Source organism: Symsagittifera roscoffensis, chromosome 9 (assembly GCF_963678635.1).
Source record: "Symsagittifera roscoffensis chromosome 9, txSymRosc1.1, whole genome shotgun sequence".
NCBI lineage: Eukaryota > Metazoa > Xenacoelomorpha > Acoela > Convolutidae > Symsagittifera > Symsagittifera roscoffensis.
The window spans coordinates 28865616-28881860 of NC_087070.1; the positions used below are offsets into that span (position 1 = coordinate 28865616).

The window sequence follows — 16245 nt, forward strand, 5'->3', positions numbered from 1 at the left end:
AAATAGGAAAAAATTCTAAGAGGCTGGTGTATTTGGGGATGATCAACCATCACTGCGATTCATGTTACAGGAAGATACAACAACCGATGTGTAAGGTACCAATAGACCCCACATAGCTTCGGGGCTCAGGACTTCCCCACATGTGTTAACTTTGCACTTCAAAAAACAGCTCGTGACAATCTATATGGACGATTACCTTGACTTGTTGAATCACATAGAAGCTTGAGAAAAAGTATGGAATTTATAGAGCTTCTTTAATTGGCATAATTCGTAAGTAAAATAAATATCCGTCAAAAAAATCTTGTTCAATGAAGAAAAAGCATCTAAGCTTTGTCTCTTCAGTCTTTGATCTCATTGGGCTGGTCACTCCACACTAAATGAGAGCATCCCTCCTCTTAAAAGAATTATTGTAATTAAAGCTGAACTGTGGATTAACCCCTTCCAGAGAAACTTAATGAAAAATTCCTGGAATGGCATTCTGGCTTACCCATCGTAGGTCAGCTTACCATTCCGCGCTGCTTATTCTTGTCTGCAACTGATAAAATTGAACTGCATACATTCGGCGTTAGCTCACAAAAGGTCTTCTGAGAAAAATTTAATGATACTTGATGATCGTTACCCCCTAGAGAAGTTATTTGAAGTAATCTGCACTACAAACATGAGCATCATGTATGGACTATCTACAATTTTGCATCCAGGTGAATTAAGCCGTCTCAAAATTAAGTTCATTACTTTCCATCATTGAACTCAACTGAGTGTTCTTCCGTAAGCAGATGTAGAAAATCGTCACAACTTTAATGCCTTAACTGCCAGTCCAGCGCTTAGGATTCCGCCAGGCGCTGTTGAATAACTGTTGGGTTGAAGACTCAGGAGATGTTGTTTGGATTGTCGCAAAAAAAGCCCCCGTCGGTACTAAACCCTAATCTTATTTTACGACTTGAATATGACAAAGATGCGATCGAAACCAATACAGAAGAATTAATTCTTCCTCTAAGAAAAACTCACTCCACTCCTACGTCTTGGGACCAGAAAATATTTCCAACTGAAATATAAGCATGAAAAACAAACTTTAGCTTGTAGTATAAAAGCAGTAAAATTAAAGCTAGATTAAAAAATGGATGAACGAGGGGTCCACAGCGATGGCGCTTTGGCTGAAATTATCAGTATACAAGGCCTTTCGGCGCGTTTTCAGTTCCCACTCGGCTCAAGTTAATTTAGTATTTTACAAATTCTAAATAATAGTTACGTAAAAACAAGTTCAAAAAACGTAAAATTTATCGATTTCGACCTTGCCTGAACCCGAAACGACAAGTTTCTGGGCGACAAACTTTCGTGTTTGCTGTCAATTATTGCTGTATAAAATTATGTACATTTAAGATTTACAGTCCGTGCCTATTATTGATTCTGAGCAAAAAATGTCAGATACTTTCTACAATCAATTTCGAATTGTTTGTTGCTATTTTCCAGATAAAATACCAGTAAGCTACCACCATTGGGAACTGTTTTTCTGGAACAGTCGAAGCTCCGATCTACCCTAGAACAACAGGACCTGCATATGAGTGGCAGAAATAACTAAGTTCCTACACTTTCCAAGGTTTCGACAATAATTTCAAAATTTTCAATTAGAGGTTAAGTTAAAACTCTTATTTTTGTCCGTTAACTTTTTCGATGTCCTTTCACAAGCTCGGCGTGTGAAATTATGATAAAATTTCAACGACACAAAGTGATTAGGAACGTATCACATATTGACGATTACGGTAAATGAAGCAAACACGAAAAATTTTGTTTTTGTATAGTTATGCAATCGGAGCACCAAGGTTTAATCTTAAATATTTGACCTGAAGGTTGAGTACTTAGGCTCAACTAAACTATGACTAACGAGAAAAAGCTCACCTTGAAAAATGTTGTCTGAACTTCTCAAGTTTTCATTTTTTCCATTTTGTGCCGTTTTTTGAAGTTTTAAGTAATTCAAATTTGCTTCGAATTAGATAAAATTAGCCTAAATATACTTTAATTTTTAATATGAACAAATTTTAGAAGCTGATTTTAATTTTAAAAACATTAGCCCAAAATTCCTCCCTAATGCGGCATGCCGGAATAAACTGAAAACTTGACAGGAATTATCGGCATGTAATTGACAGAGCGGGGCTTCTTAGCAAGTTTGGACTATTCTAGATTAATTTCAATTTTTTGCTATCATGATCAGTCAAAAGGGACTGTATTGAATGAAAACCAATCAAAGGGGCGATTCATATTTGAAACGTTTTACGTTATTGTTCACGACTAATAGAATATCCTCGGTTTAGGCAAAACAACATACTAAAGAATGGATTTAATTTTATCGTGTACATGCCTGCCCAACAAATCAATAAATCGACTAGTTTTCTTGTCTAAAAATCTGTGTCAACCTGTACTATTCAACTCTTCTTGGCGGTCAAGTTGATCAAATGTCTTCGTGTTTCGCGGTTTTATCCAACTCTACTTTTTGTGTTTCATGCCCATGTTTTGATATCTGCTTGACTTGCCTATTTCTGTTCCTCAATGTGATTTGAAACTAGCGCCAGTCACTAAGTTTCCCTCGATGCAGGCCAGACTAGCCAGAGCTGCATCTCTCGGTGGCTGAATGGGACCCTTGGAGGAGCTGTAGATGTAAGGCAGCCGCAGCACCCAGTATCCATCTGCTGGAACCCTTATCGGGTCCCACTGAGGAAAAAAGGCCACACTACCTTCTCCCAGGGGCCGAACAACAGGGTTCAAAGCTAAACTTGTTAGCGGCGGAGTCACAAAGTGAATTCGCATCAATTGCGCGTAATGTCTGTTCTTGCTCATGCGACAACCACACTGATAATAAAGAGGCATGCTGCTGGCAATTGCATTCATCGCCACGTCTGGACCTGCCGGTGATCCTTTGACCAGACAATCGGGAGACGATAAAAAGAACCGGGTTCCCTTGAAGCACTCGTACTCATAGCCTATGTATGCTCGAGTTGTTTTGTTTCCCACCGTCACATTTCCCGAACACGTCTGTTGTCCAGAATGAGTTTTTCGCTTCCCTGTTTGAACATTCGCAAACTGTTCGGCTGGTTTTGTCTTAAGTTGAGGCCAAAGTTCATCCATGTTTTGTACCAAGTATGCATCAAATGGCAGCAAGAAGTTGGTTCCATGAATGAATCCTGGGAGATCCAAACCATTGAAGCTCTCGTACGAAGAATATTGACCAAACTTGACAAATGACCACATGTTAGTCTCGGGCAAAAAGAGATCCTCGCATTCTGAGCAAAGCATATCGACTTGAGGCTTCGATGCTTTCGCCGACGATCTTACATTAGTTTTTGTAGCTAAGGCTCTGACAGTATTTGGGTCCGAGTCCTTGTTGAGGGTCGCTACAAGACTCGTTGCCGAATTTTCGGATGGTTGAGCTAAGTCTGTGATGCTCAATTCGTCAAGGGTTAAATAAGTGGAGCCTTTGGAATCCTGGGTTCCAGTAAATTGCGACTGTGAAGCTTCAAGAGCGCGTACGTCAATAACTTGCTCGTCGGTTTGAGATTTGAAAATGAAATCTTTCACGGATCTAGATGGTTTAACTTCAACTGATGTGTTTTGGAACTCAGCTCGATTTATATTAGATTGAAACTCAGCCGTCGGGAAAAATATTCGCTCCAGGGAGCCGCAACACTTTTTGTCCATCTCTCGGTAGAAAGTGATATTAGCTTCCACAATAGTGAATGAGTCGTCTCGATTGCCAACTTTTCGTCCGCAGTTACATGCACTGTTTGATCTCACTTTGCTGTTGTGCGGCTTCACTGCTCCAGTTTTCGAGTTAGCACACGCTTGTTTTTCTTCATCAGTTGTGAAATGGAACCCGTATACACAGTGATGGTTAGTCAAACTTTGCACCTCACATACTTGGTGTCCATTTTGCCAATAGTGATGACACTTTTCCTTTAGCTCCTGCAGATATCGTTCAAAAGAGGGTCCCCTGGCGTAGTTTGAGAAGTATGACACTGCTTTCTGCACATGGATCGAATGTTTTTCGGAAGTATATTGGTTTGGAAGGTTGTCTTGATACACTCGGAAAGCGGAAGGCAGAGCTTTGGCACACCTGTTAACGCAAATAGAGAATACTAATAAAATAGAAGCATTGTTAAGACGAGGAAAATTTAATGACGAAGCATCAGTGGTCTCTAAGCCTAAAATGAACAAAATAAAATAGGCCGATCGTTTTCAATGAGCAGTGGGTACCTTTAGTTGAAATTTAAACAGTACCTGTGATCAGAAAACTTGCTCAACACATCCATATTTGCCTTCACTTCCTCAAAGTACTTGCACTCAGTTGTATCTCCCAAGAAGAACTCATAGACTGTACTTGCAAACGTAACCCACTGACTGAGTTTAGGGAAGTCGAATATGGGGTCTGTGAACGAGTGTTTCTGCTGCAGGGGAGTCTCGTTGCGAGAAGACTTCAGAACCCACTCGATATGATCTGACCACAGTTGAGACAAACCTACGCAGTAAGAAAATGTCGCTCACTGATCAGGTAGCATATCGTAAGCCGATTACAGTCATCTTTCTGATCACAATTTTAAACAGAGAGGCGAAACTAAGTCGGAAAAAAATCGAAAATGTCGAAACAACTAGATCTATCAAAACTAATAAGGCACGTTTTGAACACAGAGGCGAAGATGCGAGACCAGCGCAAACCCCAGCGAGAACGCGACAAAAAGCAGCTGTACACTTTTACAAAATGCAATAAGAAAATGTAAAAATAAGCCTCGAATTAGCAAAAATTCAGCGCCGTCTCGGAATCGGCCCTACGACCTAGAAATCAGTCTCACGCACTAAACACTCATCCACGTTTGCTTAGTCCGTCACAAACACTAGCTACAAATAAAGCCGAGAACAGATGCTATGAAATTTCTGATGCTACATATCCTGATTATAGCAAAAAGGCACACAAGTGAACACTTTTAATGAACACTTTTATTTGCGAGCTAGGTTAGAAAAAAAGAAGATTCATACTAAAACAAAACTGCTCGCTAGCATAAACAAAATCAAAACAAGACAATTGAATGTGAAATCAGAATCGAAAGTAAACTAGCCAAGCGGTAACAAAGCCGAAAATACCTAAGCAGATAGCCTTCAACCCGAAAAAAATAAGCAAAACGAGACTTATAAAAGCTATTAATTCCCTAAATCAAACCAAGACAATTGAAGATGAAATTATCATCGAAAGAAAATTTGCCAAGGAGTAACAAAGCCGAAAAAACATAATCAGATACCCTTTAAGCCAAAAAAAATCAGCAAAACTTCAGACTTATAAAAGATATTAATTCCCTATGGTAACTTTTCAGTAACATCCGTGTCGTTCTGGATCCTAGACGGCGTTCCTTTTCCACTAGACTTCAAAACTATCTGATTCCTAGAGAGTGAATTGGGAATTGTGTTCTACAGCTAAAAGGAAATATTTGAAATATAATAATGGTGTATTTAGCTAAAAATGGGATATAGTTAGTATATGTTATATCGGTCGGAATATAAATAGGGTTCTAGTTGCAGTTATCAACTTTAAGTTAGAGTTCCAGAGTTTTAATTAAAGTTAAAGAGATGTTTGTTTGATTGTTGTTGGAGCTCGTCATGGTTGACTTGAGGGACTAAATCGTCCTGTTCGACCATTCAACTGTAAGATTTGCTCTGGATTTGTTTGGAGCCCTGTAATACAAGGATCTAATCCCAAATTGGCATTTCTTTCCTTAATACATTAATTACATTTCAATCTGAAAAGCTCCGTGTCTTCGCCTCTTCACTCTGGCAATTCGGCACTGCGGAGATTCAATACGACCAAAAAGATGCTCAGTTTTTGCTAGGTAATTACAGCGGTCTATCCGGAGCCTATGCAGCAGAACTTCCTCTTCGCTCATTTGGTTTGTAGAATGTTCCAAAGCCATGCCAATTCGTCTGCGTAAATGATCTTCATTCATTTTCTGCCGGTAATCTTCTAGTATAGCTGCCTCTCTAGTCCTCAAAATGTACTCTTTAGTATTTAGATTTTCAGGTTTATCTTGAAACTTCTTTCTAGCGGTAGCTCTCCAATCTGGACAAAACCTGCTGTCCCCCCTCGCTTTCAGTCTCTGAGGTGGGCCGTCATCTGTCATAAGACGCAGATGATAATTTGTCGGGACGCGGAGGAACTTATTGTACAAAATGGCTGCTTCTTCGTCATCATACTGTCTCAACGAAGAAGCCCGAGCTTGTGTATAAGTTACGACTGCTTTAGAGCTTGCAGGTGTGCCACAAATAACTCTCGCAGCTCTATTGCTGCATGTTTCTTACTTGTTCCAATTTGAGTCAGAGAAAAAGAGCCCCATACTTCACTAGCGTAAATTGCTCCTGACTGACATAGGCGTTGTAATCTTCTGAAATCTGCGGATGCAATACTCCAGTTCTTCCCTGGCAAAATAGACAGCAGCTGTGTTCTCTCACTCATCTTCTTCACTATGATGCTAGTGTGTTCGGAAAACGTTAACTGTGTATCAATGTTCACACCCAGAATCTTGATATACCTGTTGAACGGAACCAGTGTGCTCTCCAGTAGTAGAGCTGGTTGCGCTTTGCTTGCCGTTTCTCTCGGGTCCAGGCTGATGACTGAACCCTCTGTCTTGGATGGTTTAATGAGCATATAGTGGTCACTAGCCCAGGAAATTACGCTGTCAAAAGCCAGTTGAATAGCTGCTGCGGATTCGGGAGAGAAAGCTTCGTTATAAAGCGAGTAATCATCTGCAAATTGGGCGCTTTTGGTGTCTGAAGCGTCTTGAACCACCCTCGTTGGCACACTGGTCGTGGCATGACCGAAAAGTAAGGGCGACAGAGGATATTCTTGAACTCCCTGCTGGAACACCTTGTCAAACTCTATCGAAGGCTCCTTTGAAGTCCACTGCCGTAACCACTGTTCCTTTCTTCATCTTTATAATGTCAAAAGCATTTTGGCAGATGTTGGCGAGAACATGTTGTAGATCTTTTGGCGCGAAACCCTGACTGACAATCTGAAATCAGATGTATACTCTTCCCAATGTTGAGCACGGGCTTCCAATATTGACTCCAGAACTTTGGCAACGCACGGCAACAATGAGACCGACCTATAACTCTTAATCTGAGCAGGCGGCTTACCATTCTTCAGAATTTGCCCAATTACTGCTCATTTCTAGCAATCGAGAACTGTTCCTCGATGTCGAAAACCCGAAGCAGAAATATGATGCAATTCTCAGGCAAATGCTTAATCATCTGAGAAACAACTCCGTCATGACCGGCAGCTCCATTCTTCATCTTCTGTAAAGCTCTTGCCAGTTCAATTTCAGTGAAACTGTCACCCAGTTCTCCTTCCGGTGGTCCCTTTCAGATCTTCTTTCGTCACAAGGAAGTCCTCTCTCGTGATCTGTTTCTTCACAATGGTTTCTTCTCAGGCTGAAAGCATCCTTCATCAACTTCTTCGCGCTCTCACAGAGACGAGACCACCAAAGCTTCCTATTACTCCCAACCTTGGTGATAGTTGTTGAATCCTTTATCTCCTTCTGTGCGGTCTCGACCAGGACCTTTTAATTTTTCTCCAGAGAAAGATCTGCATTCTACTCTGGCAAACTTCCGCTGTACTTCTCCCAGCCCGTTTTAAGATCGTTAAACTTCCGTCTTGACTCTTCTTCCTTCATCCCTTGGGAGCCAATGACAAGTTGAACATCCCTTGGGAGCCAATGACGAGAATAGCTACTCGCCACAGATCTGATCTGTGCGCAATGGTGATGTCGAGTGCAGTTTTCACCATCGCGGGACCCAGCTGTCGAACAGGTGTCGGAATGCCACTATTCACATGTGTCATATTAATGTCAATCAACAAGTCGTCGATCTCTTCTCTCAGCTGATCCGAATCTCTGCTCGCGTCCCAAGAACCATGCGCATTAACAACACAACGCACAGATAACAGAACTCCTCTCTCTCGGCCACTGGTTCATCCAGTCCGGTATTTTGAAAGGGAAAGGGTTTTTCACAGGAAAGCGGGTATATGGTAGAGCAGCCATTTCATGCTGGATACCATAAGCTAATTGGCGACGGCATGCTAAGCAATTGTTGCAGGCTTTTCGAATCTGTGATCTGGCGCGGAATCCAGTAGAGTGTTCCTGGTGTGCTCTGGTGGAGAGTGCTGGGTTGTAACATGAGTATGTCCTATCATTAGCATAATAGCGGGGTGTTTTCCGTCGAGAATGATGGGGTACTTCGAGCAAAAATCAAGTCCAGATTTTTGTAAGCGTCCATGATCTCGAAGAAATCCTTTATCGTCGATGAACGGGGAGAGGGGTCTAATGCAATGCGGCTGCTGGGTAATACTGATTTACCACGTTTGAGTGTGGCGTAGTCGTTGGCGAAAGTGTCCAGCTATGATTGCTTCAGAAGAAACAATTTGGCGTTGGTGATTTCGTCCGACCTCAAGATGTGGTTTCGGTCTGTCTGCGTTGGCAGACTGCTGCTGTTAGGGCTGGTTGGTTTCGTCTAATTGGTTTCTTGTGTGTTGGATCCTCGTTATCTCAATCCACAAGAGATGGGAAAAACGAAGAAGTTGTATCCGATGTTGTTTTGCAAATCAGAGATTGGTGTCTAACCTTTATTTTGAATCTTTCCACTACTCTGAGTACGAAAGCTGTTGCTCGAAGTAGTCGGGTCCATTTCGAGAACCTTTTGTATGTAATATAACATTTGAGACCAATGATATTTGATTGAGCAATGAAAGACTCTCGGTGAGTGCTCGTCTGTGTTATCCGTCGAAAAGAGAGAAGAATTGAATTTAGAAGATGGAGTTTTGGGCTTTGAAATCTGAAGTGGCGCGGGCCATTGCTGGTCCGATGCTAAAAAGAAGTCGGGTCCATGAACCTAACGGCAATTTTGTGTGAATTCGGTAAAGGGAAATCCTGGGGTTCCGTCGTCTGCAGGGTTAAGGTTTCCTGGTCAGTGTTTCCACTGCGAGGCTAAGGAGAGGTCTAATATTTCTTCAACACGGTTGACTAAAAATATTTGCTCTCTTTTGTCAGATCCATGCATCCATTGCAGACTTGTGCTGCTACCACAAGGGCAAACGATATACTTCTTTGGTCTGTGCTTTTGTCTATGCAAACGAAACATGCGACGGATGCAAGAGCATAGGAATCATCGGAGAAAACAAGCAGAGAAAGTTTTGCGTACTTAAGAAAAAACACTGGCGAGCAATGCTCAATTCTTGAAGCTGGTTGATTTCACTTAGTAGTGTGAACAATTCTGGAAGGTTGGCGTTGCTGATAAGTTCGTCCCATGAGAGTCCTTGTCTCCAAACACTTTGCAGCAAAATGCGTAGGCGAATAGTAACTGGCGCGGCAATTCCTATTGAGTCGAACACTGATGATGGAGTAAGAAGCAGATTCCGTTGAGTTGGTTTCTTTTTCAGTAGGTCGTAGAATATGGTTGGCAAGAAAAAAAAAGTCGCTGGAGATGTTCCACTGAATTCCTAAAATTCGTTTGGTAGTAGTTTTGTCGAGAAGTTCGTCAAAACTGATGGCTCGATATTCTTTAGGAATTGATGCAAGGATGTCGCTATTGATTGTTTTCCACTTTCTAAGCTTGAAGCTACCGCTCTGAAGGACAAATCGCACGTCGCTGAAAAGTCGTTGAGCTTCACGGATGCTGTCGGTTGATTCGTAGAAGTCGTCCATGTAGAAGTTGTTGTAGACAAGGTCTTTCACATGAGGGAAAGTCGATTCAATGTCGTGGTTTGGTGGTTCCACAGAGAATTCAGAGAAAAATTTGGTCTTCTGGTTGAACAGATACTTGCATATACATCCCTTCTATGTCGGCGTTGATTGGGTATTAGCGTTCACGAAACCGGCAAATTAAGGCAAGTAGGTTACTGAGTAGGTCGGGTCCACTCAGAAGCATGTCATTGAGGCAAACTGTATCTGGATTTTGCGTTGGATACGGCAAAGCTTTCCGGGCTTGTTGGGGTTGATGACACCGTGTTCGGGTAGAATTCATCCTTTTGAAGGTATTTTACTGGGTAGTTTTCTTAAGTATCCTTAGTTGAGGTCACACGAAACTGTGTTTTGATATATTTACAGTTTGTTGGGGTCACTTTGGAGTCGTGTTCACATCTCTTTGAACTGCTGCGAAGCTAAAGCGTAATTGTTTGGCTTAGTTGCATTGGGCTTGCATAGTAGTCCAAGTTCGTAGCGGTTGTTTTGTGGGTGATTGTTTTCCGTAACTCTTCCAATGCATGGCGTTCGTTTTTCGATCATGATAATTGGGGTGAAGTTCCATACGATTCCATTGTCCAAGTGTTGAGAAGGAGTTCTAAAACGTCTGCGTCATACAGAGATTCTGTTTCATGGGTTGAGGAGGCAGGAAAGACAATTCTTCCTAACATGTCGGCAGTTGGACCACTAATGATCCATCCAAGGGCTGTTGCAATTGCTCGAGGGGCAGTGTCAGGTCCTTTGATAACTGAGGTTTTCGTAATAAAGTCGATGTTGTCTGTTCCAAGTAGAGTTGAGACCTGATTGTTATCGAAATCGGGAAATGTGATGTCGCGAAAATGATCGTATGCTCGGTATATGCTGTTGAGTGTATTCGGCTGAAGATTCTCAAGTCCAAACATTGAAGTATATATGCCCTCTCAATGTGGAATTCTCCGTTACAAAGGGATGAACTGTCAACTCTATTTGATCGGGCAGTGATCTTCTTGGAGTCGTGAAAACAGTCGATGAAAAATTCTTCTGTATCTTGGTTTTCTTCTAGTTGAAGGTAATCGGCTGTTGATTTGGTATGTCGCTGTCGCTGCTACCGTTGTGTAGAAAGGCGTAAGTGCTGATGCACCTGTTTTCATGTCTCAACGTAACTGGCACGTAAAGTAAGAGAGAGTTCGTAAAACTGTTGCTGTCGATTCATGGAATTATGCGTCTGTGATGAATGCTGTGATGATGGGAAAGACGTCTTCTGAGATGAGCCTCTGGTAGTAGATTTTTCGTCGTGAAGGCTGCTAAGATGATGTCGATTGCATGTTGCACATGCTCGCTTGGAGGAGCAGTATTTTACCATATGTTGTCCCAAGCAATTGAGGCAAAGACTTTTCGAGAGGAAAAATTTTCGTTTTGCTTCAATTGACTGGTGTTCGTACTTGTCGCATCAGGAAGAGTGGTACTCCTGGTTCCAGAATGCCCAAACATTGCGGCTTTTATGTTGAATCTTTTGCTGTTGGTTGAAGGTCGGTTATCGTTTCGATTCGAATGTCTATCATCATGATTCCGGTTTGGTTCAATCGAGTTACGATGATTGCGTGAGGTTTTGCTCATTTAAGAGTGTCTTGAGGAAAGTACTCGCAGGCCAAGGCAAGATTCCGTAACCATTCTTTAAACAGGGCAAGATTTGGCTGCTGCATATCGTTGTTTACAAGATACTGGGACCTTTGTAATCGTTCACTGTGATGGAACTTGTTGACTGCAAACTGTACATTAATCGTCGAGTTGATGTCATTTGCAAATCCAAGAGTCTGGAAAAAGTTTCAACAAGGTTGCTAACGAACGAAGAAAACTCAATGTGTGAGTCCTTTCGATGGCAAACGAAAACTTTGCAGCTGTCTGATGAAATTATTCACAAGGACGTCAGGTCGCCCGAATCTTTTCTGAAGTTCCTGTAGTGTTGTTGTATACATCGCGCTGTTGCAGGCAAATCCAGCGATCGATTGATTTGCTTTTCCTATGGTCAATGTCTGGAGGTGGGTCAGTTTTTCGGCATCATAAGTCGGCTGATTGTACACTGTGGCCTGAAACCACATGCTCCCTTTCTTTGGGTAACCGTCAAAGTTTTCCATTCTGATCTTTGGTAACCGGAAAGACTGGTGAAACGTCGCTGCTGATTGAGTCTGTTGATGATGCTGTTGAAACTGATGATGATCTGTCGATGAAGCATATATCGGTTGAGTATTGCGTCGTCAAAGTGGTTGGGATTTCGAAACTGTTCTGTGGATTGATTGCTGTGGTCTGAAATGAAGACCTATCTGTTGGTTGATGTTGCTGTGTAAATCTGAGGGCTCTTGTTGATGCAGACGTTGCCGCTGGTGCAATAGTTGTTGCTGGAGTGAAAACTGTTGATATCGTCAAAGCTGAGTTGGCACGGAAGTTGTTGCTGCAGATGCGGGGGCGCCAGTTGCTGAAGGGATCGTCGGGACGTGTATCGCGTTAGAGTAGAATAAAATTTTGTTAGGACAAAATTATAAATTAAACCAAGTACCAAGAGAACCCGAACCTTTTTTTTGTTATTTGCGATTGCAATAAATACTTCCTGGCAGGGGAGGAATATTGTAAGCCCTGGATAAAAGAGGGTCGTTTGTACTACACGCTTCTTATAGGCGCGCCATGTAAACTAAGAAGTGTGGATTAAGGTAACATTTTAAACATCAATCGTTTAGTTGCGTTTCTAAAATAGTGTTTCAGCTTTCAAGTTTTTCTTTCTAAAATCATTTTGTCCATTTTCAGTAATCTGACTTCAGTTGCTTCAAATTATTGGGTTCATGCCATGGGCAAAATCATTGCATGCCAGGCTTGCATATCGGGCATTGAAACTCAAGGTAAACTGGTCGATTTGTAGCACTGCTCAAATCGGGCTAACACACAGTGCCACCTGAAATTCCGATGTGCCCTGATCTCTTGGGTCAACATCCATGCGCAACGCTGATGAGTCCATTTCTTGCAATAGGTAAGAATTCTAGTTACAGATAAGTTATTGTTCCTGAGTCTCCTTCACCCTCAAAACAGACCAAGACACAGCTTTATTTGTTCGTTAAATGAAACAAAATGAGGCCACTAAGCAGACTTGATATAGGCCGAAACCTATCGATCGCCTATCCTATCTGGGAGCCTTTACGCGGCGGATGGGACATCAATTCAATCCCCAGGAGAAAATCGCACTCCAAGAACCTTCGGGAGTTCAACGGGACCCGCCAGCAGCAGTGTTTTTGGTGAAGCGCCCTGGTAACCCCGCATACCAGTGGCGCACCCTCCTGACTTCCAGGGACATCGAGACCAACCCCGGCCCTGTCAGGTGGCCTTGCGGGATTTGTGGACGCTCCACAAAGTTCGACTCGATCCGATGCGGAGATTGCAGACAGTGGACAACAGAACTTGCCTGGGTCTGAGCCATAAGGAGTTCAGAGAGTGGGAACACTGGCGTTAGCACTGCAGGTGCAGAGAAGAGAAGAGGAACCACCGGCAGCCCCTGCGGCTACGACAGCCCCCAAGAAGACCAGAAGGGCAGCTCCAGAGAAGATAAGAATCCTCCAGATTAATCTGGATGGTTGGCGCTCGAAGGCAGCGATTCTGGACAATCTTGCAGGCGAGACCAACCCAGATGTCATTTGCATCTAAGAGACGAAGCTTCCGGACGAAGACACCACCAAGTGCCCCCTGCGAAAAGTGGTGCGGACACCAGAGACGCCCGCCCCCAACTGCAAGTCTGGCCGATAGACAAATGCAGCATAATCTGCGCCGATGCCAACGCGCACAGATCGTAGGACCGCCCCGAAATCACGGACCACGTCGGGGAAGAAATCGACGACTGGGCCATCGTCAAAAGGATGTACATCCTTAACCAAGGCGCTCCCACCCGCATGAAGAGCGATAGCACTAGCACAGCCCCGGACATCAGCGTCGTGCACTCGTCCAGCTCCCAGGCCTTCTCGTGGAAGACCTTAGACAGCATAAGGCTCCGACTATCTGCCGATTTTGATCGACAGGCAAGGAAGATCACAGAAAGATAGAAGAAGACGACAACTGATCATCAAGAAAGCTGACTGGGAAAGGTTTCAGGACATCCTGACGCGCACCCTTCTCCCAACAGCAGAAGCCTCCCTGGAACAACAAGTGAAGCAATTCACTTCCTCCGTCCTGGGAGCCGCGCAGAAGAGTATCCATCTCACCAGAAAGAAACCCGTCAAACCATGGTGGAACTCTCAATGTGCGTACGCCAAAACGAACCTGAACAGAGCCCTCCACCGTCTCCGTGCCAACCCTCAGGACGAAGATCTCTCTCGCAGGTACAACGAAGCGAAGAGCTTGCTCAGAAAGACAATCGCCACACAGAAGAGGTCATGCTGGCGTGAGTATGTGGCCGATCTAGACCCCAAGACTCCGGCGACAAAGGTCTGGAACATTCTCAAGGCCATGGACGGAAGACAAAGATCAGGACTCCCAGACACGACAATCAAGCATGGCAGCTGTGTCAGACCAACAGAAAGCCGACTTAGCCATCAAGACCTACGCAGAAGTTAGCCGGATCAGGATCCCTCGCAGGCTGGGCAAAGAAGCTGACCAAGCTCTCCTGTCAGGGCTGAGAGACAACATCTACTCTCACACCGATCTTGCGAGCGACTTCAGTTTCCCCGAGCTGCAGACCGTTCTGCACAAACAGAAGAACAGCGCGCCAGGAGAAGACGAGATCCACCCCTCATGTTGAAGAACCTGCCTCAGGAATGGAAACTCTCCCTGCTGGAGATTTTCAACCGGAGCTGGCAACTGGGGAAGGTGCCCAGCAGTTGGCATTCCGCACTGATCATCCCGATCCACAAGAAGAAGAAACCGGCGGACAAGATCCGCAGCTACAGGCCCGTGAGCCTCTTGTCTTGCGTCTCGAAGATCCTGGAGTCCCTAGTCAGAGACAGAATGAAGACCTGGGCTGAAAGAGCGCTTCATTCCTCAGGAACAATCAGGATTTCAAGCGAAGAGGTCTACTCTCGACCGCACAGCTCACATCGCTCAGTCCCTCTTCGACGCCCTTCAAGATCGCAAACGGAGCCTCCTCGTTGCAGTCGATTTCGAAGCTGCCTGCGACACGGTTTAGCGCGGCGGTCTTCTCAGGGACCTAGCCTGCAACGATATGCCATCCCGTATCCTGCACTGGCTGAAAGCCTTCTTTTCCGACAGGAGAGCGGCTGTTCAGTGGAACAACCGACCAGTCACTTCAAAGTGTTCCAAGCTGGAGTACCTCAGGGCTCACCTCTGTCACCGCTGCTGTTCAACCTGTTCACCGCCTCCTTACATCAGGCAAAAGGCCCCTGAGTCTAACCCAGAAGTCTACGCAGACGACCTTTGGCTCTTCTCGTCTCCAGAAGAAGCAGCAAGTCACATGCGAGCACTCCAAGCAGTTGACCAGTGGGCAGAAGACCACCCCCTGAAGGTCTGTGCTTCGAAGACCGAGGCGTTAGTGATCTCCTTAGATCCAAGGGAGACAGCAGGAAAAGCGAAGCCTCCCCTACGTCTGGCCGGCGACACTGTGAAGTACAGCTCCAACCTTCAACGCAAAGGTCCGGAAATTCTCGACATCACCTTCGACTCGCAGCTCCGGTTCACAGAACAGACCGTGACCGCCTGCAGCAAGCTGAAGTCAAGAACGAAGATCATCCACGCCTTAGCAGGAACCGACTGGGGCATGCAAGGCTCAGTACTCAGACAGCTCTTCAATGCGTGTGCACGTTCCGGTGGCCTCTACGCGGCCGGGGTCTGGTACTCCTTTACCTCCCAAACCAACAGAAACAAACTCGAATCACTGAACTACCAAGTGGCGAGAATAATCACGGGAGCGCCCAAAGGTTCGAATGCTGCAGCAACTTGCCGCGAAGCTCAGCTTCCACCGATCTTTCATGTTGCCGAAGAAGAATCAGCCAGGCTCTTCAACAAGATCGAAAACCTGGACTCGAGCCACTACCTCGCCCACATGACAACAGACGCCCCCCGACAAAGACTGAAAGCGCACGGAACAGGAGACTTTCGCTCCTGCTTCAGAACAACAGCCAAGAACCAACTTAACGACATAAACAGCACAGATGTGAAAGAAGCGCTCAAAGACGAAAAAGAACCGCGCTTCTTAGAACACTACCTGCTGAGAACAGACCCAGAGTCAATTCATAGAAGAGCTACAGGCGGAGAGTTCCTGGAGTCGGTCACAGGCAGAACGCGAACCGAAGAAACTACCTTACACCGACTCCGACTGAACCGCCACCTACCACTCAATTCAACAAAACATAGACATGGAAACACCGAAGATCCCTCGTGTGAGCACTGCGGGACCGAGGACGAAGAAGATACTGAGCATTTCCTCCTCTACTGCCCACGATGGGAGGCCGAGAGGAAGACCTATCTCGGCGAGCATCCAGACTTGAAACTGCTGCAGGCGGCCCCAGAGAACGTG

At 44.5% G+C, this 16245-nt stretch overlaps 2 protein-coding genes across 2 annotated transcripts in view; one reads left to right on the top strand and one right to left on the bottom strand.

Annotated features, from left to right (window-relative positions):
- LOC134854323 (uncharacterized) overlaps window positions 1-16245 on the top strand; it is a 348488-nt gene that overhangs the window by 131465 nt on the left and 200778 nt on the right. The window lies entirely within an intron of this gene.
- LOC134854316 (nonsense-mediated mRNA decay factor SMG8-like) overlaps window positions 2320-16245 on the bottom strand; it is a 33529-nt gene continuing 19603 nt past the window's right edge. The window contains exons 5-6 of the mRNA XM_063870521.1: window positions 4267-4504; window positions 2320-4102 (exon numbers count right to left, since the gene is read on the bottom strand). Coding sequence (XP_063726591.1) covers window positions 2539-4102; window positions 4267-4504 — 1802 coding nt within the window. The 3' untranslated portion in view covers window positions 2320-2538. The remainder of the gene's footprint in view (window positions 4103-4266; window positions 4505-16245) is intronic.